The sequence below is a fragment of the Falco naumanni genome, chromosome 2, assembly GCF_017639655.2.
Source record: "Falco naumanni isolate bFalNau1 chromosome 2, bFalNau1.pat, whole genome shotgun sequence".
In the NCBI taxonomy this organism is placed as follows: Eukaryota; Metazoa; Chordata; class Aves; order Falconiformes; family Falconidae; genus Falco; species Falco naumanni.
The window spans coordinates 12,247,775-12,271,509 of NC_054055.1; the positions used below are offsets into that span (position 1 = coordinate 12,247,775).

General features: G+C 41.1%; 1 protein-coding gene across 7 annotated transcripts in view; it reads left to right on the forward strand.

Annotated features, from left to right (window-relative positions):
* FAT3 (FAT atypical cadherin 3) overlaps window positions 1-23,735 on the forward strand; it is a 417,124-nt gene that overhangs the window by 360,473 nt on the left and 32,916 nt on the right. For all 7 annotated transcript variants that reach the window (XR_005826271.1, XM_040583321.1, XM_040583315.1 and 4 more), the window contains 8 exons: window positions 2,126-2,515; window positions 5,071-5,285; window positions 5,941-6,078; window positions 8,748-8,891; window positions 9,444-9,641; window positions 12,118-12,916; window positions 20,314-20,448; window positions 21,458-21,615. Coding sequence is in view for 6 of the 7 variants with exons in the window: in XM_040583321.1 (XP_040439255.1) it covers window positions 2,126-2,515; window positions 5,071-5,285; window positions 5,941-6,078; window positions 8,748-8,891; window positions 9,444-9,641; window positions 12,118-12,916; window positions 20,314-20,448; window positions 21,458-21,615 (2,177 nt within the window). In the remaining variant the exon portion in view is untranslated. The remainder of the gene's footprint in view (window positions 1-2,125; window positions 2,516-5,070; window positions 5,286-5,940; window positions 6,079-8,747; window positions 8,892-9,443; window positions 9,642-12,117; window positions 12,917-20,313; window positions 20,449-21,457; window positions 21,616-23,735) is intronic.

Genomic DNA, 23,735 nt, shown 5'->3' on the forward strand with positions numbered 1-23,735 from the left:
TCTTGTGCCCAGGTATGGTGCAGTGAGTATCAAATAGGGAGTTTGTGTCAGAGCAACACCCAAACCAGACCAAGGCTCTCCTTCAGGCACAGACACAAATGCGTAGAAGGTGTGTGTTAAGGTCCCTGCTTCAGAGAAGTATTTAATCCTATGTGTAAACTGGCAGACATCAAGAGAGCCCAGTAAAGAGTACTAAATACCTTTACAGTTAAAACTCGTGTAGGTTGGGTGTTCAACTGCGTGCTCTGAATCAGGCAAAATCCCCTGTTCCAGCATCCCCAGGGATCAGCTCTAATTACTAGCTCATTAATTGTTCTGGTTTGGTCTGTCCCTTTTTGTAAGTGGAAGTTTGGGAAGAATTTCTAGCAGAAGGAGATCCTCCCCTGTTAGAAATATAGGCACACCTACCGCCAGTCAGACCACCAAAACCTTCCACTTTCCAGAAGGTTTTACTCCTTTTTCACTTTGGTATGTGTAGTTGATTGTCAGCTGGCAAAGCATGTGGATGCTTGTATAAAAAGACTGAGTGAAGAGGCGAGTGTGGTCTCCAGCAGGCTGTAGGGTATTCACACTTGGGCTGTTTCAGCACATGAAAAGAGTGTCTGAGTAGGCTGACTTTGGTTCCTGTCTGTAGGACAGGAGTCACCTCCTTGGTTGCTTTGCCTGTTCCACTGAAGGGGGGCCTTAGTATTTTTCACACTGGAGACACCATGATGAGTAGAGAGGTTCAGCTGTGATAAAAAAAAAAAAAAGTTTCATTACAATATTGCCATTTAAAAATTTCCTTATTTTAAAGACATTTGAACTTTTGAAATAGACTGTGGTGTCTCAAGCACTGCATAAAAACTTTATTCCCTGAAGAGGCCAAACAGTAATTCCAAATGCTCCCCAAGTAAGGTCTGGGACTTTGTAGTTGCTCTAGCTTTTATGTGCCTGTGATTGAAGAGAGAGTCTCCCGGCTCCCCCTTGTGTGGATGCTCTACTCCTGCTACGTCAAGCAGAAAACAACTGATTTGTGCTGCTTTTGATCAGACATTCTACAGTGCTTTGCTGCTGGAAAGCAGAATAATACTGTCACAAAATTTAAATTAACAAAATATGCCTAGAAGGGATTGGTAGCTCTTGTTCATCTGATTAATGTCAGGCTTGTAAAGTCTGTTCTCCAACAAAAAGGGCAGCAAATGCTCAAGTGAGAGATGTTAAAACAGAGACTCTCCATTTTAGTGGATCTTTGTGGTTTAGTTACAATCTCTTAGTGAAGCACCCAGGACCAAATCACGAAATCAGCCAGCATCAAGGGAGTTGAATTGGGTTGCATCTGTGTTTAGTTTTAATTGGATTTGACATGGCTATCCCACTGTAGTGCAGCAAGCAGCCAAGTTAGTGCCTTCCCCTTAGGCCTTATTACTGACAACAACCTTCGCATAGAGCTGCATGTTCAGCAGCTGGGTGGATAGGTGTTCTGTGTTGGGAAATACAGGCAGGATTTGAAAAACACGGGATATCTATCATGCGATTCAAGTTCTGCTCTCAAATTGGGGGAGTGGGGGACACTTTCTAAAATGTCCATCTTCTGTCAGGAGTTCTTTGATGCAGCTTTTCTCTAACAGGTATCATCTTCTGATAATATTTTGCTGCTCAACAGTAGAATCAAGGCAGCACTGGTAGCAAGTACATTCTGTGCCACCTGATGTATTTTTATGGGTTTATTTTCCCCTTACGTACATTTCTGTTCCTTCAAGATGTGCTCTGAGACATTTCCAATTTCAGCATTCTGCCTGTCTCATCTAATTCAATTGTAAGCTTTTCTGAGCAAGGACCATATCTGGATTCTGCTTTCAAGTTTCATTACACAGCACTTCTGCAAACTGATCCTTTAAAAAGTATCACGATGAGGGAAGGAACTTCACTTATCCATGGGGATCTGACATATGAAAAAAGCATATCTTGATCTCCCAAACTTTCAGCAATACTGTACCCACTCCTGCCTCCATGTGCTCCAGCCTCATTGGAAATGATCAGTGTAATAGCAGCTTTTGCCTAGGGTTTGCGTTAGAGGGGAAGAGGTTATTGATTATTATTTTTTTTTTCACTTTTATCATTTTCACATTTACTTCTCTTTCAGGTGTGAACAGAAAAGTTACCTATTCCCTGGCAGACTCTGCAGATGGTTACTTCTCAGTTGACCGGTCATCAGGAATCATTATTTTGGAGCATCCACTTGATAGAGAGCTTCAGTCTTCCTATAACATCAGTGTAAAAGCATCAGATCAGAGCATCGTGCTGACCTTGTCCTCGTTTGCCACTGTTACCATTACAGTGCTAGACATTAATGACAACCCCCCTGTGTTTGAAAGAAGAGATTATCTTGTTACAGTACCTGAAGACACCTCACCTGGCACTGAGGTCCTTTCTGTTTTTGCTACAAGCCAAGACATTGGTACAAATGCTGAGATTGCCTATCTCATCAGATCAGGCAATGAGAAAGGGAAGTTCAGGATTAACTCCAAAACAGGTTTGTAAAGTGGATTTTACTTCTAATGCAAAATGAAAGCACCAGAAAAATGTGAATGCTTTAGGGAAGGCTCTTGGACCAAATAATTTCCAAGAGCAGAGACTCAGAGCTTGTCAATGTGGAATTAGCGGCACAGTTAAAAAACAATTTTATGTTGGAGAGTGATGTAAATTACAGTCACACTCAGCTGCCCCAAGTCGAGTAGAGAATACTTTTCTCCATTATTATGTCTGTTGAAGTCAATGTGGATGTGACAACCCATTAGCCCCGCTGTGTGCAACCCTTACAGTTATGAACACTTGCAATGTTTTTCTGCTTACCAACTGAGTACGGCTTCAACTGTCTGGATCTTAGTAAGCATCAGGCAGTGCTATCAGGACCAAATACCTGGCAATCCTAACATATAATTGCTGTTTATAAAACTGTATGAAACTTCACTGACTTAGGTTGCTCCTGGTTTGTGTCTGACAGTTGTCTTCAGCGATGGTTTGGGTTTTGTTTTTCTTTTTTTGGTTATACATCACGAATTTTAAAAACATACTGCTGCTTCTCTTTAAGTAATACTAAGAATGCTACCTTATTTTTTATGCAAATGGCTCATTTTCTTTGAATTTCTTAAGTGGGATATATTCCTTTTCCTTACTGAGGTTTCAATCCATCAACAGTAAGCTGTGATTCTTCTGTGCTTCTGTAGTGGATCCTCTTATTCTCATAACATTTAGGGTGACCCCTACAAACCTGCCACCAGAGCCTCAGAGCAAAACAATCTTGATTTTGAGAGCTGAAGGTAACACTTGTTTGAGTGCAGCTGTAGTAACCAGTAACCCGGAAAGTCTCAAAATGATGCATTGTGTCATTTATGTTACTGTGTGCAAAAATCTCTCTCCACTCTGTGGAGGCCACTGCCTTACATGTAAGGGACTTGACATAATTGTGTGTTGTCTGTTATCTTCGTAACGTTGATTAGTGTTAATGAAATTTAAACATAAATACGCCTAGACAGCGATACTTAACTTCACATTTGACAATGAAGCCAAGGAGATAAATCAATAAAAACCCATAATGAAGCTTAATCACACAGGGAAAAAAACCCACAACTATTTATTATTCATTAATGTGTGACAGCTCCATTATTATCGGTTTAGAGGCAGGAGCTCAGTTTCTAGACAGCCGGGTGCTGATGTAGCATGCCTGATCAGGGCTTGAAAAAAGAGTGCCCTTCACACCATTTATCAGTGGGAACTCTCTGCTAGCCACTTGAAGCTTCTCTTCAGGGCTCCTGCTTCCAGAAAGTCACGCTGAAAGGTAGGATTCATTTGGAAGGAGCCCAGATGAGATTAAGAAGAATGATCTGAGGTCTGTAAAATGTGGCTTACCAGGAAAGACTGAAGGAATTGAGGCTATTTAAGCTCAAAAAGAGAAGACATGCTGTTAGTATTCAACCCTGTTAAAAGTACCTATGAAGAGGAGGGGAATAAACTGTTCTCCATGCCCACTCATGAGAAAAGAAATTGTGAATGGACTTAAATTGCATTTGGATTATTTCAGTTAAGTGAGAGGAGGAAATTTCTAACTGTAATGATTGCTAAGCACTGAAATACATTTCATAAGAAGGTTAGGAAACTGGTGTTGTTGGAGGTTTATAAGAACCTCAGAGATGAGTACATTCAGAAATTATTAGGTTCAGCTGACCTGTGTTGGGCAGCAGTTAGTCTAAATGACCTTTAAGCCCCATGCATCCCTGCTCCTGATGGGTCTGTATTGAAAAGGATTTGGCTTGCCAAGGTTAAGGATTTGTTTTTAAGTCTTTCTTGCCATGCCCTCCTTCAAGGCATCCCTAGTAACCTGTGCACAACCTGCTCCCCCCTTCTTGTTAAGGTTATGGGTACACGGGAAACAAGTGTAAGGCTTACATAAAAATAATTTCTACCCTAGAGGGGGTCTGACCACACAAAGTGAGTCAAGTTACAGGAAGTCTTGGTTTTGATTGTGTGGTGAGGGAACCCCAAATTTATAAACCTACTTGAGTGGGGAAATCCCTATTTAATCATATAAATGATAGGCAACTGATTTCTCAAAGGTATTCATACCCCATTCATTTGTATTTAATTCATGAGAAGTTAATTACGTGGGAGTGAATTTCTGTTGACTTGTTAGGGCTGATTTCCAGATTCGGCATCCAGTTCTCCCACAGGCTCTGTTCCTGAGCCCAGGCAAATGGGTGGATATGGCCCCCACTTCTCCGTCTACCATACTCGTATAATAAAAGTTACTTTCATGAGGAACCATTCATTGCTTCATGCCTTGTGAAGGTCCTTTCTGCAGGCAACCCAAGTGCAATTGGCATCATTCTTTAATCAAATGACAGCAGTAGAAACCTGACCAAATATTTTTATTGGATTGGGTTATATGTTACAGTTAGAACAGCATATTTTGTGTGTGTGCCATACTGATAAATAGCACGCTGTACTGTTTACTGCAGTCAAATCCCTTACTTAGTCTGTGGCATTTTTTATTTTTCACTGGCTGCTGACATTCCCTCCCTTGCTTCAAAGGAGTGATTTCCATTTTTGAAGCTTTGGATTATGAATCGTGTAAGGATTTCTACTTAGTAGTGGAAGCAAAAGATGGAGGTACTCCAGCCCTGAGCGCCGTTACAACTGTGAACGTGAATGTGACAGATGTTAATGACAACGCACCGAAATTCAGCCAGGTGGTCTACAGTGCAGTCATCAGCGAGGACGCCGCTGTCGGTGATTCGGTGATAATGGTGAGTGAGGCCGTGGGCAGCACGTAGGCAGGACAAAGCCCTCTGCCACATGACCTTTAGTAAAATACAGCTGCACTGGTTAATAATGATAACTACTGCATCTTGAATCAGCCAAACTGTTCTCTCATCAATACTCTGCATCTGCTACTACTTTCCAGGCTTCTGCCAGTTTCCCCCCAAAAGGAAGTAGCAGGAGTGTACCGCCTGTTTGTTTTTAACTCCAATATGCTGTCAAAGAACAATGACATGTTTAAGGCATTGCATTTCATGAATCAGCTAGAAAAAAGTGGCGTTTATTAGACAGGCAGAATTCAACTTTTCAGTGAAATACATAGTATTGGTGTAGTCTGGCACACAGTGTGCCATGCTCAGACATCACAATAATTTCATCTTGGAACTTGGGGATCCAGAAAGTAAGTGTTATATGGAATATTAAGATTAAATATTGTGTATGTTTTAAGGCTAGACTTTTAAAAACATCCAAGGGGAGCCTCCTATCAAAAACCGATTGGCTTGATGCTGTAGAGGTGTGCAGTTCAGAGGTAACTGGTCTGATGCAATACGAAGTCTTACTTTTTGGGGTGTTGAGCAATTAATGTATCATACAGATGGCTTAATATTTGTTTTGCTTATTTTCACTCTTCTCTCAAAAAAGTTGATAGCAGAAGATCTGGACAGTCCTTCCAATGGCCAGATTCATTTTTCCATAGTGAATGGGGATCGAGACAATGAATTTTCAGTTGATCCTGTTTTGGGACTCGTGAAGGTTAAAAAGAAATTGGATAGAGAAAGGGTAAGAGACACGTGGGACTTCTTAACTTACAATGACTTACAGATGTGTATTGATCTCAACCATGCTGCTACCTTATTTTGAAGAAGCTTTTTTTATAGTCTGCAATGATTAGTCTAAGATGCTCCGATAGGTCTTTCTAAGGCTGTTCCACTTCTTCCCACCTCCACACTATCCCCGATCCCATCCACAACCCAACTACTCATCTAGTATCCCCATCCTGCACCAACACAGCATCTGGGGCCAGACGGGGGAAGAAAGCAACCCTGGATTTCTCCTGTGGTGCCACCAGCAGCTGTTGCTGTGTTAATGAGCTGGCTCCTCTCTCCTGCGCGTGCAAGCACACACATGCAGCGGTGTGTGCAGAGGAGTGATTGCAACATGCTCCAGATTGTGGCACGAAGCACTGAGCTGAGACCTCAGCCATTAATTAGCATGCTGCAAAACATGTCACTGGGGAGGTGATGTTATGAAGTGGCCAGGCTGTACCAAAAGTGAAAGAGTGCTTCATTACGCAGATTCTGCTGCTTTGTTTGCTCACTAGATTACTCACTCAGGGTGATTTATCACCAGTTTGTCATAGCTAGCAATTAGCAGCTTTTGGAAAGAAACAAATACAGTTGCCTGTGCTGCTAGCAGGGCAGGAGAGTGCTACACAGCTTCCATGCCTCCTGCCTCCCAGCAATGCATCCGTGAAACTGGGGAAGCTGATTGCTATCCTCGGAATATGGGCTCAGCTAGAAAAGCGCTTTACTGGAAGCAGGGCTACTGCTTAAAACTCTGCAAATATCCTTTCTGTATTATCACAAAGGCAGGATTAAATTGCCAGTGTTTGGTGGCCGAATGACTTTACCGCAGACCAAGGACAGGGAAGTAACAATGGCTGTGCATATAACAAATTTGCTGTAATATATTTCTCTTAAATGGCACAGGCTTTACTTCTTAATATGATTTTCCTTAGCTTCTGAAGTGCACTCATGTACAACTGCATTCAGACACATAGATTTGCCCTCACCAGCGTGTGTGTGTGTGTTCAATACCAGCTCTGTTAAAGATCTGCATTTTCCAAAGCTTCCCTTGGTTAAAATAAGCTGTGATACTGTGTTTTTCTTTGCTTCCTTGGCACATTTCCTTGACACAGGTGTTTCTGACCCCTTCAGGGAAAATGATACACGATGCCCCATCTGCTGTAGATCCCCAAAGGCAGTGCTGACTCCCATGTTTCAGTGGTTTAAGGAAACTCATTTCTAGACCTGTAATCACGTAGAAACCATGACTTTTGCCATGTACTTTTTGGGGATACATTTAAATGAAAGAAAACACACAAAATTTGGGAAAGATCCCACAAAACAGTCAGTCTTGTCTTTAGCTAGCAGTAGAAATTGCAGCTCGAAAGGGGGTTAAAATGAAATATTAATTCTCTATCTCAGTATCTTGATTTCCATAGTTTAGGATTCTTCCTCCCTTCTATGTCACTATGCCCTCACCAAATATCAGTCTTTCTTCTCCTTACAACCCTCCAAAAAAACCAGTTTCCTTTTTCTTTAGGTTGGTCCTACATCCCAGATGAGCCTCCCTGTTTCATACACATAGCCTATACAATAGGAGGGACCTCCTACCCAAATGGCTTTTATTTTCCAAATGCCTTTGGATTTCCCCCCACCCTGAAAAAGCCTCTTTAACATTATGTTGTTCCCACCTACAGGGAGGCACTTTTCCCCTTCCCAGCCCTGCACTGAGAGGCTGGAGCAGGGTGTTTTATCTGGCGCATGTTTTGCCCTTTGCTCACCCCCTCCCCCCCAGAAGGATTCACAGGCAGACGTGTCAGCAGCATTCCCTGCAGAGCGCGGGGGGATGTACAGTAAGAAGCAGTTGTAAGACCTAAGGAGGCTGACATAAGGATGCAGTTCATAAAATCAAACTGTCATCCATAAGCTATGCATAGACAGAGCTTTTGCAAATTGTCACATACACTTACACCTCATGCGTGAGCACATACGTGCTGAGAGGGCCCATGGGTGATGCACTGAACTGCCCACTCTGTGCTGAGTAGTTTGTGTCTGTTGCAAACAAGCTGGCTGAAGAAACCCTTATCTCCTACTGAATGGTGGTTAATATCCTGTTGCTACAGAGACTGTTGTCCCTAGTAGTCCCACATATTTTCCAGTGTGCTTAAGCCAATTGCCGGTAAACTTTTTCTTCGTTCTCCATCACCATGTTAGAAACACTGTGTGTCAAACTGAGGTTGGCTTTAATAAGCAATTTATATAACATCCTGGAAACCAGCCGTAAGACAAATAGAATCAGGTTTCCCAGCTGACACCTAGGAGAGATGAAAATGTTAGCTACAGAGCTACAGAGCTACAGTAGTAATGTCTGAGTCTGGATATTATCCATCATTTATTTTTTGTCTGCCCCTTTGTTTCAGGAGTGCGTCATCTGATACTGTTATTTTAATACAGTGAAGTTGTTATGTTTATTGATAGCCTTATAAAACAGAAGTTGGGACACAGAGTGGCAATAAACAGGATAATGTTATCCTAAGGGCAGGGAAGGTAATGAGGCCAAACAGCTTTCCTTAGAATATGGTAGGTGGTGTACTGGACGTAAAGAACATGAATTAAAATTTAGGACTGCTTTCATGATGATTTAATGTTTTCACCTTTTTGCAGATATCTGGTTATTCATTAGTTATCCAGGCAAGAGACAGCGGCACCCCTCCTTTGTCTTCAACTGTGACGGTCAATGTGGACATTTCTGATGTGAACGATAATAGCCCTGTATTTACTCCATCGAACTATACAGCTGTAATTCAAGTAAGTTTATCCTGCACATCAAAAACTTGCCTGACTTTTAAAATACAAAAGCATTTGGTTTCAGTTAAGTAGCTTTTGAGGATTTATCGGCAAAAGATGTATCAAGTGATCTTATTTAAAGGAAAGTATAAACACGCCTTTCTTAAGTTTTTGATAAGTTTCTGTTTGCTGAGGCTCCTTAACCTCAGCATCTGTCACACATTTTACCATTCATCCCTGCTGCTCCAGGTACTCTGGCCTCAAAAACACTGAGCCGGGATCAGTTTGCACTTCTTTACACTTTGCTCAGCGTGCAAGTCTTAATGGTTAGTCAGTCCTGATCAGACACAGTATCAGGCAGAGCTCATCAGTCCCTGGAGATGTGGTGGGTACCTCCATCTCTGTTTAATAGTCCATGGGCCGTAATCAATGTCAAATAAACGCTGCTTGTGAAGTGCTATCTTGGGCAAAGAGCATTCAGCTGAATATTCTTGATAGCAAAACATGGTATTTTATGATTGTTCTATGTATAATTTTAATCCTTTTCTTTATACACTGTGTATATGTGTAAAGGAAAATAAACCAGTGGGCACAAGCATTTTGCAGCTGGTAGTGACAGACAAAGACTCTTTTCACAATGGCCCCCCTTTTACCTTCACCATCCTCACTGGCAATGAAGAGGAAGAGTTTACGCTGGATCCTCATGGTGTCTTGAGATCTGCAGTCATCTTCAAGCACATGGTCGCAACCGAATATGTGCTCTGCGTGCAGGTACGGCTTGGTTTTTGCATCCACACAGAAACAAAAACCCTCATAGTGGTAGGTCATCTGTACGTTGCCTGTGTGGGTTGGTTTTAATTGGCCATATTCTATGAGCAAATACCATGCATTCCAGTTTAAAAATGTACAATATGTTATATTTCCTTTGATGTCCTTAAACCTAATTTCATATAAATATAAATAGGTAGACAACCACCTTTCCAATTTCCTCCACATGAAATGAATTTTCTGAGAAGTGGCCATTATGATTTAAGATTTTCACCTTTTTTTTTTTCTGTAGCTAAGCGAGGAAAATAAGCAGAAACACATTATCTACATATAAATACACCACAGAACGGGTGATGGCAGAATATTGTTCTAGGAAGGAAAATCACCTCTGCTTTTAAGTCATAAATTTAATAATAAATTTTTGGAAACCTACCAAGAATTCACAAAATCACTTTTTCCAAGGTCAACTTAGCTTTTAAAGAATGTGAAAATAAGACATGAAATAGAAGTCCAGCTCAGACTTAGCTTTAGAGTCATTGTTGAAGAACTTTGTAACCAGGGTAATTTTGATTACAAAAACCTGTAAATCCAAAAGTAATTTGTCCACATTTCTCAGGTCTGCCAGAGCAAATGTCGTAGACTTCAGTAAACATGCAAGTCTAGGGTATGAACTACACCTCTTCATTGAAACGGGACATGATCCTATAAGCCAAGTCTGAAATGCAGGCTTCCTCCACTTACTTTGCTGGGGTTGGTTTCTCTAAATACAGCCTATCCGCTCCTTTATAAACACGTTTAATGCTGTTCATAGCACTAACATCCTGAGTTAGTTACAATTCAAAAAAATGTAAGCTCTGATGCTAACTAACACTTTAAATCAAAGTAAAGTTTTGCAAGTTTGCCATTTAATATTCCTGAAACCTATTTTTTGAGCCTTGTAGGAAAGTAAAAATCCCTTCACCTTTTATTCTTATCATGCCTTCATCCCCAAATGCCCTGCTTTCAAGGCAATTTGCTAGCCAAAGTTCCAGTATAGCCAAAATTGGGCGTAAGAATTAAATTTAAACAGCATCGTCTAGATATGGATCCAAGTATGTCATGTAAGTGAAATATTAGACAGACCACAACATCTGAGATGCAGTAATATGTTCAGAAAACCATGCTGTTGGATTGTGGGGGCGTAATTCCTCCCAGTATTATCTTCTTCAGGGATTTCTGCAGTAAAAACATATTTTATAGGTTCTTGTTGTGTATAGACCATAGAACCATTTCTTTCTGTTCATGCATGCCAGAGTGCTGCTTTTTCCTTTCAACCATCAGATTCCACCTCTGTGTTACATTTATTAAAAAGTAACATTAAAATGTAAAGTGGAATGGGACGTAATGTCTGTGCATGTGTGTGTGCACATAAACATAATCTTTTTAAAATACTCCACCCAGTCCTTTTGAATGATTTTTAGTGTCTAAGAATTACTAATCCTTTCTTAGTAATGTCTGTATTACTGTTGCCATCCTGCCCTTTTTTTTTTCCTTCGGTTTGTAAATTTTCCTCCCCTTGTCCAAATGCAAAGATCTTTGAATGTTTGTTAGATCTCTGCCCAGTGGTTGCTTAGTCTTCCGTTCTCTGGATCAAATAAACATGTGGACTAGTATATCTTAATAGTGACTTCAATGAAACGTTTTTCTTAGTGCAGGAAAGGACACTGATTCAAGTTTGCACACCTTTCTGTCAAGATGACCCTGTTTTTTTTGTCGTGCTTGCTCTTCTACTTTCTATAAAGAAGTGCAAATGATGCTATCATACGTGCTCTGGGTCATACAGTCATCTGTCCAAGTGCAGTGCTGCTCTCATATTTTATTGTTAGTATCAGCACAAGCACCCTATTTCATTTTTGGAGGGTGATAAATTTTATTTATTTCAAGCATGTTTCTCAATCGCTTCAGACAAAGTAGTACAGAGGCTGTAAAAAAATTCTGAACTCTCTCACATGCACACAAACTAAGCAGGGTCTGAAACACTTTGGAGCACCCCAAGCAATGCAGAAGCTGCTGCTGGTACTTCACAGTGCTTAAGTCTCTTTTCCAGGGCAGAAGTGAGCCCAATTCCATTTGGTGCAGAATATACCACATTCAAATGGCTGCATAGTGAAGATGACAAGTGATAGCAGTGGGATCCTGGGAACATTTTGGTTTGAGTAGTAAGACATTCTGCTGACACATTTCTCTCTGCAATCCACTTAGATGAGATATCTGTGCTTCTCTAAAGAGTTTGTAAGTTCCACTGCTAGAAATGGCTGAGATGTTTCTTTACATATGTATTTTGCAAATGCATTTGAGAAGTTCTGTTGAGAGGTCTTCAGAATTACTGATGCTGTGAAAATATATATAGCAAGAAGTTATGGTTGTTGGCTGTGTTATATGTGTGGAATTCTTTTCTTTTTTTTTTTTTTTTTTTTTTTTTTTTTCCAAATTACATTAGGCAAAGGACTCTGGGAAGCCTCAGCAGGTTTCCCACACCTACGTTCAGGTGAGAGTTATCGAAGAGAGCATTCACAAACCAACGGCCATTCCACTGGAGATTTTCATTGTCACCATGGAAGACGATTTTCCTGGAGGAGTCATTGGGAAAATTCATGCCACAGATCAGGATGTGTATGATGTCCTCACATATACACTAAAATCAGAGCAGAAAAGCTTGTTCAAGGTCAACAGCCATGATGGGAAGATCATCGCCCTTGGAGGGCTGGATAACGGCAAGTATGTCCTGAATGTCTCTGTCAGTGATGGCCGGTTCCAGGTACCCATCGATGTTGTGGTCCACGTCGAGCAATTGCTGCAAGAGATGCTGCAGAACACAGTCACCATCCGTTTTGAGAACGTGTCCCCAGAAGACTTTGTGGGCCTTCACATGCACGGGTTCAGGCGCACCTTGCGAAACGCGGTGCTTTCCCAGAAACAAGACAGTCTGCACATCATCAGTATTCAGCCAGTGGCGGGTGGCAATCAGCTTGACATGCTGTTCGCAGTTCAGATGCACAACGGTGGTTTCTATAAGCCTGCCTATTTGATTCAGAAGCTTACCAATGCAAGGAGACATTTGGAAAATGTGATTCGTATTTCTGCTATCTTGGAGAAGAATTGCTCTGGACTGGATTGTCAAGAACAACACTGTGAGCAAAGTCTGTCTATTGATTCGCATTCCCTGATGACCTATAGCACGGCACGGATTAGTTTTGTGTGCCCCCGCTTTTACAGGAATGTGCGCTGCATGTGCAATGGTGAGTACCGCTCCCTCTTCCTCTCCCATCTTTGCGCATTATGCGATAGGATAGGTTTTATTCTTCTGATGCAGATTAGAAGGGGCATTTCAATTCAGTCCGTTAAAGCACGACTGGCTGATGTATTGTGGGAATTGATTTCTCAGGCTCAGGAAGAATTGTTTGTGTTTACTGATGTAAATGGAAGTTGATGAACTTTGGCCTTTCACGACAAAGACCGCTTTTCCTGGAGGCTCCACAATCAGACCCATCAACCAGCTTCCAGGGGAGGGGAAGGGGTGGGAGAGGAAGGGAGAGGGAGGGCTGTGGTTTCCCAACCCAGTTGGTGCCATCACTGGAACAAACGTAGGGTATGGTCGTAGCAGAACATCCTGATCTTCAGTGATGCACCAGCAGTGTCCAAGGAAAAGGACCCCTGACCTTAGGTGCAGTGCGGGTGGAAAGGCCTTTTCCAGTCCCATTGCTGCAGAGAGGGGTGGAAACAAATGAAGTATTTTATTTACAAGCACTGTTCCTGACCTTTTATGCTACCGTAGGCGACAAGGTGAGTTTCAGGCTCCTCCACACTTCAGCAAAAATTTCTCCTGGGCATATATGACAAATAGACTTGAGAGTCAATCTTCCTTATGGTTCTGCACTTGGAGTATAAAACCTCAGGCAATTATAATAATAGTTCTGTTTCTTTTGTTTGCCAGGCTATTTGCTCCTCATTCCACTTCATTTAAGAGCAGAGAAAAAAGCTGCTGTAAGATCAATACATCTAAGCCTGCCTCACCTTAAGCACACATGCACACAACCCCGAGCGGTACAAGAACTCAGCAGCTGTGTCTTTCAGTAGCCAACCTTTGTTTCTGCAGTAGTCAGCAGGACTTTGTGTCTTACCATCGATTGCAGTGGGGATGAAAATAGGCATAAATTGCATAAAACTTAACCAGAAATCATTGTCTCCTGCAGCATGTGAATAATAATGCCACAGAAGTTCAGTTCTGCAAAACTATCAGAATTCTGCGTGTGAGGTATTTTCATGTACATTCAAGAGCAGACAGTCTGGTCAATTTTTAAGTAATAGCATTGCAGATTTCAGAGATGTATCCTTATAACAATAGTCATCATTTTGCTACACATGAAAGGCTCTAAAATAAAGGATTTTTGCAGGTTTAAGAGAGGCAATGCTGCAATATCTTCCAGATGAGTCCAGGAGCCAGAACAGGAGCACTGTCTGCAGAGCACTTTTATATTCTCTCAGTCATAGCTTTGTCTCATTTTCATACCAAGAAATCACAAATCCTCATCTCCATGGGGATAACGATAGCCCTCGCTGTCAGAAATTGGTTTTCTGGCAGCCAAAATTTTCAGTGTTTATAATTTCATTTCACTATCTGTTAAAGTCAATAATGATGTATTATTCCCTTCAGATACTAATACTAAGTGGATCTGCTTCATAATCCCTTAGCTTAACTCCAAAAAAAAAAAAAAAGGACTTTGCAATGCGGTAACAGTTCTGATCCAGCAGCTCCCTCTCTTTTCCTCCCTGCACAGCAAGTTTGCACTGGAAACACAAAAATTCAGCGGGGACAGCGATTTCCAAATTTTTCTGTCATGTACCAGTCAATCCTCAAAATGCATGGCAGGCTGCCGGAAAGGCAGCGTGGTTCTGCAGACTGTCTGCGGTCCCTAGCCTCTGGACCATTTATCATGGCCTTGAAGGCTGCTGGGTGGGAAGTTGCAACAGGCAACTTGTCCAGCTGGAAAGCTGGAAGGGTTCCCACAGCTCCTGTTTGAGCCCCTACGTGCTGATTTCCCGTGGGTGAGCCGCAAGACTTGGGATGGGGTTGTGCACATCTAGCCCATCATCCAGCCTGTAACAAAAAAAATGTCCAGAGCTGCTGGTTTCAGGGGGAAGTAAGAAGATCCATGCTTTGCCCTTCTCAACAATAGTTAATGCTTCAGCTTCTTCCACTGTTTTTAATTAAAGGAGCCACAAGAAATGCCCTGGTGTTTAGCTAGACACACAGGCACACACTGTGTTTTATCACATAGGAGGTGCACAGACTTCTGAGGTATATTAATGAGAGAATGTACGTATAGTTTTGCTTTCATGAAGGCTAAAGGCTAGGGCCAGTAAAAGAGCTGGAAAAATGCAGCTGCTTCTTTGATCAGTAGTTCTTGTACATGCCCATAAATGCATCAAGACAGGAAAAAGCACACAAAATACTAGAATAAATTTATTTTGGCTTGTTTAACAAGACAGCATTAGCAAGATATTATCAGTATAATAAAAGTATTGTACTTCCTTTGTTACCAGGATAGTTTCATGTCCAGTAAATATTAATAGCTTGAATTATGACAAAGCTATTAAAATATCACATATGTTTCCAGAGATCTGATTCAGTTCTGACCCAGAAAGCTGGAGTTTGAACTAATTCACTCGTTCTTGAAATATGTATCATACTTGGAGTGTTTTTCCCACTGGCAGATGTCACAGATATGCACAATTTATGCATGCCAGCTGTGCATAACTTACCTAGATTACGTTTGTGAGCAAATGGAGTTATCTAACATGAAAATTCAGGGAGACTGTAAAGCAGGCAGTGGGTGAACTTCGGAGGTTCAGCAGCTCCGCTCTGGAAGGAGAAGTTTGAAAGTTCAGATGCATCAATCTAAGCCTTTAAAATCAATAAAATTGAACTAAAGAGTTTTCCAGTAACAAACGGTTTCCTTAGATTTCTGGCTCATCTGCTTGTGTTTGTGTGAATAATATTGTAACAGCCCAGGGTTTGTTTCAGCGTGTCCATAGGGGCTATGCAATTGCCAATCTCCCATCACATGGCATGAGGTATGCAAACATCTGCTAATGCTTGTGGGAAATAAATATAGGAGGATTGGCATAAATATTTTCATGTAAAATATTCCTTATGACATTCTCATTTTTCAGAAGCAAAAATCTATTTTGTATTTTTATTTCTTAGTAACAAAAAGTAATTATCTTTTGTTGAGGCAAAGATGCAGGGAAGAAGCAGGTTTTGTTGGGACTGCTTTGTGATAGAGTTGTTCTGCATTATAATCTTAACAAAAGTGAGGTTACCTTGGTATGTTTATGGAAGAGGGCTAGATTGAAATCATCTTGACAAATGTGGGTGTATATCTACATCTGAACTGGTCACTCCAGGCCCCATTTGCAGACAGTGAAAAGAATGAGGTATTTTTAATGATGTGATACATCTCTCCCTAGATGTCTAAAATCAGTCAGATGAATCATGCCCTAAAGTTAGATGAGATGAATTCCATTTCAAGTGTTTAATATGGTTCTGGCTTAATAGTTTGAAAGAATTTTTCTAATAGACCCAGAAGTGTTCAGCAAAGGTGCAGACACTCACATCCACATTATTTAATCAAGTGAATAGCAGCCTTGGACCACTTTCTTATGCAACCAGGCAATTCAGACTTTATGGAGCCACTTCTAGCATTTTGTGAATGTTCTGAAAAAAGGAGATCATAGGCTGTGATGATCTGCTATTAATGTAGGACCTAATCTTCAGAGGTGGTTTGTGCCCTGAGCACACACTACCTCTTAAAGAGTCCTGGGTGTTTTGCAGGTTTGGGCATCAGGAGCCCAATTCCTATGTGTCCAACACCGCTTTTCCCATTTTCAGGAAGCACACACACTTACCAATGAGCCTTGAGTTCTCCTTGCAAGGTAGCCAGGAATATTGAAAAAGGTGGTGGTGTCCTGTCTGTGCTTGGGAACAAAAAACTGCGGATAAATTTCATTATTTGATTTGGCTGCAGTCCTTTTAACATTGCACTTGTGTAAGGACGAATGTTTCTCCCCATGAATATCCCCCATTTTAAGGCCCATGCAGATAATGCACAAGCTGGTATAAAATACGGAAGCTGAAGTGTGAAGCCGGGGATGACTGTAGTAATCAGGGTGAGTGGGAACTGCTGTCTGTCACTTGGGTCTTACGTGAAGCTGTGAACGAGGAGTGGATGGAAGTACTCAAATGTCTTGGTTCTTCTAAAACTGGGAGAGAATCTGATTCCCTAGGACATACTGTGTGACAAAAAGTTTTCCAGGGGTACTTGGACTAACTGAAACCCATGGCTGACTTGTGCAGAAACAAGTTTGCCCTGTCTGCACTGATATGTATACAGTAATCATTGCTTACAATACCTGGTCACTATGCTCCAAAATTAAAAAAAATAATAATTGCAGCTCACAAGTTGATGGTCTTCCCTCCCCACTAAACTTAATTATTAGATTGTTTAAAAGTAACAGTTTGGAGTTTGCTTTACATGCTTTCTGGGACTGTGGCATTCAGGAGTCACCTTTCGAGCTGTCTTCTGCCAGCAAGAGAAAAAGATTCTTATTTAAATATTCATACAGATTCAGTAGAATGGGCTTACAGAAAAACATCAAATATTACAAGGTTAAAGTTAAAGTTGTTGCAGCACTCAATTTTCAAAATATATTTACAGTCCTGGAAGTGATCTTTCTTTGGAGGGACCTGAATTAAATAAATGTCTCGTTTTTGAAATGGAAGAGTATTTTCTTCCTCAGTATACTACTAGGGAGATTGTAATACCTTTACCTTCTTTTAAAGAATTAAACAAGAGGATGATCTGTCAAGATCAAGTGGGTCTATTCCACTTTTTCCTGCTATGCGCTGGCTGATGCTAGCTCATGTGTCTCTGTGATACCTTGTAGAGAACAGCTTTATTAATAGTAATGCGAGTTTCAAGGGAATGCCACAAATTGTCTGGACTTGCCTACAGAAAAAAAATGATCAATTCAAATATATATGCCTTGAATCTCTTCTTGGATGGTAAATAGACTGCTCTTTGGAGTGGAGATGCAACATCAGAATAATTTTATTTAAACTCGGGCTGTAAATCTTTGATGTGGACAACGGAACCTTGAACAATTTCACAATTTTGCTCCACACAGTTGTGAAATCAGCCTGAAAATGTATGTTAGCTAGGGCAATGCAATAATGCAGATTTGTAGCTTATGTACTTATAACCATACAGACAGGCATAAAGCATTTCTTTTCCCAAGTCTGAATATTTTAAAAAACTTGTGACAGCTATGAAACGCTGCTGCAGCAGGATGAATAAAAAGTTGATTTGCTTGTAGCTTACCAGAAGAACTATTCTCGGCCTGCCAGGGTAAGCAGTTCTTTAGTGATCTCCTCAGTTGCACTAAATACGTTAGATCCTTTCCATATATTTTTTGACTGTGAAAGGATGACTCTGAAGTACAAATCAGAGTCTGAATCAGCTGAAGAAACCGGCAGAGACAGATAACAAAGTAAGCTATTGCTTTACGGCTTCATGTCAAAGATACAGTGGTAAGTCAGGGGATTTGAAAATTTGTGAAGCCACATTTGGAAATCTCAGTGCCCCTTTCTTCTGCACACTGACGAGCTGTGGGGCTTTTGTCCAAATGACTTGCCTGTCAGCTGTGCAGAGGCTCACTTGAATTACAGCCTCAAAAAAGGTTTAAGGGTGTTCAGACAAGAGATATGCTCTGCGTACAGCAGAATACTGTGTATTTGTCACATAACAATGAATTAAAACAGCTGAAAGAACGAAGTAGAAAATACAAGGCAGCCTATAGAATATTTAACCACCTGCTATAATTTCAGAAATAATTGTTACTTGCAGTTGAATTCCAAGAATGTGGGGGGGTCCTAAAAAAAAAACCCAACAAAAAAAAATCAAAAACCCCAAAACTATAGAAAATGTCACATTCTCTGTTAAATTTTTTAGACCTTACATTTAAATAGAGCATAGTTCTGTGGTGTAGAACCCTCTTAATTACACTTGTTTCTCAGTTCTGTGAGACTTAGAGTGTGACTGTATATTGCAGCTGTTATTCCTGTTAATGTTACCTACTAAAGTGATTAATAAAGATTTCCATGCATCATTTTCTAACAGTGCTACAGTCAGTACTGTAGATCGTTTACTGCACAGACCTCTCAAACAAATGTTTGACAAAGGAGGCGAGGATGTTAAAGATTAAATTGACTGTGCTGTACATCAAGCAAGACATTTACAGTCATTCCCACATTTGTAGTCAGCCCATGTCCACTTTGAAACCTACAGTGGTAATTTTTCTTTTTCCAGAAAATACTTACAGTGCCAGGTAATTTCAGCAATGCTTACTATGAGCCCTGTTTGGCTTGTACTAAAGTGTGAGAGCAATAAGATTCTTTCTTTCATTATTTTCAGAGATATACTTTATGACAGGTTGATTTCTTCCGTTATAAATTGTAAATGAAATACATATGCTCAAAAAATAGTTTTTGAATACGATAAGGGTCCTGCAATAAACAGGAACTGCCAATATTCAGAAAGTGATGGGTAGGAAAGGTGCTGACTTTTTATTGTTAAAATGATCACCTGCATGTATTAAGTAAATGGATTTGATAAGCAAAACAAGAGACACCTGTCCATTCCCAGCAACTGGCTTTCGCTCTGTTTGAGCTCTGGCTGCAAATCGACACAAGCAAGGGCAGGAGTGCCTTTTTTCCCTGCACTTAAAGGCTGCTTTCCTAGCAGCCGCACAAGATACCCAAATGTAGAAGCTGACCCGGCATCTACCAGGTTCCTTATTGCACCTGGCTTACTGCAACGCCAGCAGCGTGTCCTGTGCAGGACAAGGATGAAAAGTCCAGCTCTCACTCTGTAGCAACATGAGTCCACTATGCAATTCCATATGCAATGGGACTTGTGTAATCACAGCCAGAAGAAAGGGGGATAGGTTTTGGCAGCCTGGACAAGGTACACAATAGGATGTGAGATCTCAGAAATGTCAGGAGGAACATGGGGACAGGGCTAGTTTGCCTTTGCTATATGGTCAGGCTGGCAGCGCGTCCTGTGCAGTACTAGGATGAAAAGTCCAGCTGTCACCCTGTAGCCCAGAAATGGCTTTTTCTTATTTTGCCTCCTAGGGAGCTTTACTCTGTTAAATCTGCTTCTCATGGATGTGCTGGGACAGTGTGCTGGGGCAAAAGGAGCGCATAGCTTCAAGTCATTTTTTTTTTCTTGCATCTCTAAATTCCCTGCCCAGGAGACTGTGAGAAAATGAATGGCCTGAAAGTCACAACATCAATTATAAACCAGTGACTGCTCATAATAGTTGGGTTTTATAATACATTGTCATGGGGTTTAGGGTGGCTTTGAAGAAGAACTGTAATGGTTTTGCTACATACTTGTCCAAAGGACAAGTACTGTGAAGGCTGGGGTTTTTTTTGGGGGGGTTGGTTATTATTATTAAGCCATTCTTTGCTTGTACTGAAGTGTGAGATCAATAATTGTCTGTCATTACTCTTGTACTGCTGCAGATTATGCTTTACATTGTGTATCCCTGACAGTATTTTAACTTCTTGCAGGAGGACTCTGCCCAGGCTCTAACGATCCCTGTCTGGAGAAGCCGTGTCCAGGGGACATGCAGTGTGTGGGGTATGAAGCTAATCGGAGACCCTTCATCTGCCAGTGCCCACCAGGAAAGCTTGGAGAATGTTCAGGTGCATGTCACAGCGGTAAAGGGGGATATACTTGAACAAGAAAGTGCTGCCCTTCTCATTATGTAGGTGCCACTGAAGTCAACAGAAGTTGTACCGCTTAACTCTTCTCAGCACTGGCACTCAGTCTATTTATAAGCCCTGTAAAATACTTGTCTCCATAGCTATGGGGCTGTATGGAGACTGTGATCCAGTTTCCACTGGGAAATTCCCACTGACTTGGTTGAATCCCAGATCAGTATAACAGGCTGCTGAGAAAAGAGGACTTTTCCTACAGACTGTTATGCCAGATGTTTTCCTGCCATGGGCAAAGCTTTATAATTAACTCCTCTGCTTACTATTTAGATTACCAAAATTCCAATCTTTATTAATGAAAACATGACACCATCCCAAATAGAAAGTTTGAGGACATTTGTTAGTTCTCTGCAGCTGTGTTGTTCCCTGGGATATGAAGAGCCAGGTGCAAAGTCAGTGAAGTGGAGCTTTCTGTTGACTTCAGTGAATCCAGGGCTGCATGACAGAGGACACGTGCTCTTTCCCTGATGAAAACATAGCAGATACTGAGCTGTACCACTGTGGTCCTGGGCAGTGGTTGCAGAGAACTCATAGCAAGGCTTTGGATGGCATCTGCTCACACCTAACTTTATACCCATAAGTCAACTACCTGATGTACAGGTGTGGTCGTCTTTGACTCCCTGTGTTATGAGTGAGTCAAGATAGGTGCCTCCAGGGGTATATGACCTTAAAAATGCTGAATACGCGGAGAAACCTCTCTTTTGTATAAGTAAAAAGAAGTAGGACTTTCCTCCATCCCCTGAAAAATATTAAAAAAAAAAAACAAAACACAAACATGTTTTTGTAGTTGGTGCCAGCTTTTTTTCCCATCAAAGTTGGGGTTTATTTATTTCTTCCTAGACATTAGCTCTATAAATTCTTTAATTAACTTGACAGTTGCAAAATTATTTTATGTGTCACTAAAAGAACATGTGTCTTTTCAAAATGGTTATTTCAGGCCACACTTCCCTCAGCTTTGCTGGGAATAGCTACATTAAATACCGTGTTTCTGAAAATAGCAAGAAAGAGGAATTCAAGTTGGCTCTCCGTCTGCGAACCCTGCAAAGCAATGGGATTATAATGTACACCAGAGCGAATCCCTGTATAATTCTGAAGGTAATTAAAATATCGTTTTTGCAGTTGTTTTTCTTGATGATATGTTTCTTTTGTTGGCTCTTGGTTTGAGAAATGCCGTTCTCCTTTCGGCTGTAGGCTGAGAAGATGCAGTATGATCTGCTTCATGCTAACAGGGAAAAACAACAATTGTGACAATGGCAGCAACAACAACAATCTAAAAAGGCAGCTTATTAGTGATACTTTACTTGGAAAATGCTCCACTGGCTGCTGTTCATTATAAGAATGTGTGTCTGCATGCAGAAGCAAATCTACACGAGATGTAAGATTTGCCCATTTATATGACCATATAGTGAAAACAATGCATACTGAAATCGCTGTTCTTTCACTGCGTCCGTGCCTGTGGTTAGAAGATACACTCACACTGCTACCGAGTTAATTCCAGAAACCAGCTGCCTGGAATGTGGCTCCTACTGAATGTGAAGATTTCTGCACTCTCTGAATTAAGATTATTTGTGGAGAGAGGCATGAAATAGCTGGAGGTTGATATCCAATCAATATTTCATCGATAAGCTCTCAATGCATTTTTGTTCTGTGTTGAGTTTCCGTGGATTGGCAAATACCTGCTGAATGGAAAGGGAGTGCTGGGCTCATCCAAGAGCCTGCGTGTATAGCATTTCTTCTAGGGCCTCTAAGGTACAAAATGAAGACATTGATTTTTGTATCTTGGCCATGTCCTATAATTCAGCAGTGGGAAAAATGGCTCAGAGCCTTTTGTGTCTGTATTTGCAATCTTTAGAGTTCTTTTGGCTGAATGCTTAGGTAATGTTAAAATGGCTAGATGAGTTCTTAATGGGCAACAAATAATTTTATAGCTGTCAGACTGAAATATTTCATGAACAAGAATCCTGTCTGTCATTCACTGGGGACTCTCAGCATTGTTCAGATTTGTAGAAGACAATTTGAGACACATAGAAATGCAGTTTGAACTTTTGAGTGTATTTTTTTGTTCAATAAACCCAAACAAAACTGCAGACTTGAAGACCTTCTTTGAAGTCTTTGTCATGATTTCTCTTAGCATATACCAGTAGGGAATGTTTGCAATTCTGTAATTTTGAAAAATGCTTGGGAAAAAACAAATGGCCCTGGTGGAAGGTGCCACTTAAAAACAATAGGTGATGATGCAGAGGCAGGCTGAAATGGAGTTAGAATGATGATAGAATAATTTATTTTTTCAGAGTTAGGTGTATAAAACTGGCATGATTCAAGGGTACAGCAGGTGAGGTCATAGACAAATGAGTGGAGATCTGCATTTGAAGCTAGAAAATGTTGCCACCAAAAGAGTTAAAAATCATGGTATTTCAAAAAAATAAGTAAGAGAGCCCCTCACTGCAGTCACCTGGGTTGAGTTTTTAGTTGTGGGGTAGGAATGACGTATTTTCAGTCACCATTTCACACAGTTACCTAACCGTTTTCCTTTGAAAGATACTGGGAAGAAAACATAATACTTGAAGAAGCAGTGACAACAGCTGTGGCTACTCTGCTCCGATCCCAGAGGCGAGCCTTCAGGTCATGCTCTGTTTTGCTTCCTAGCTCTAAGAAAGGATTTCCAGCTCTGAACCCAACTCATGCGGCATTTAGTAGAGAGCTTCAGACACAGCTGCTGCTGCTTCTCATGTCCAGTGAGTGAGATCCAGGGTCACATATGGATGCAAAGCCTCCAATTTCTCCCATGCATTGAGCAGGGAAGAACACAGGGAATTCCCTTCCCAGAGCCTCATGCTTGGATTTAGGTAGGGCAAGATTTGCTGTTTCAGTGGGTATGTCTTTTTCCCAGGTCTGACCCTTGGCTTCTATAAGTGTGGGGTTTAAAGAAAAGTAAAGCATTACATTCACTATGTGTTTTTTGAGGAATGGCATCACTTAAAAGATCAGGAACTGCTACAGTTTGGTTTGTGAAGGTCATTTGGCAGAGGAACGTCAGACTGAGGTCTCACAACAGTGCTCTATGGCAGATGAATGGCATGATGCTCAAGCGATGTAGCTTTAGCAGGTCTCTTCAGGGATGGCAGCTGAATCATGAACTGCACTTCAGGGATCCCTAACTCAGATGTTTTCAAGCAAGTTATGCTTAGACTTTCTAAGCGTATGTTTTTTTTCAT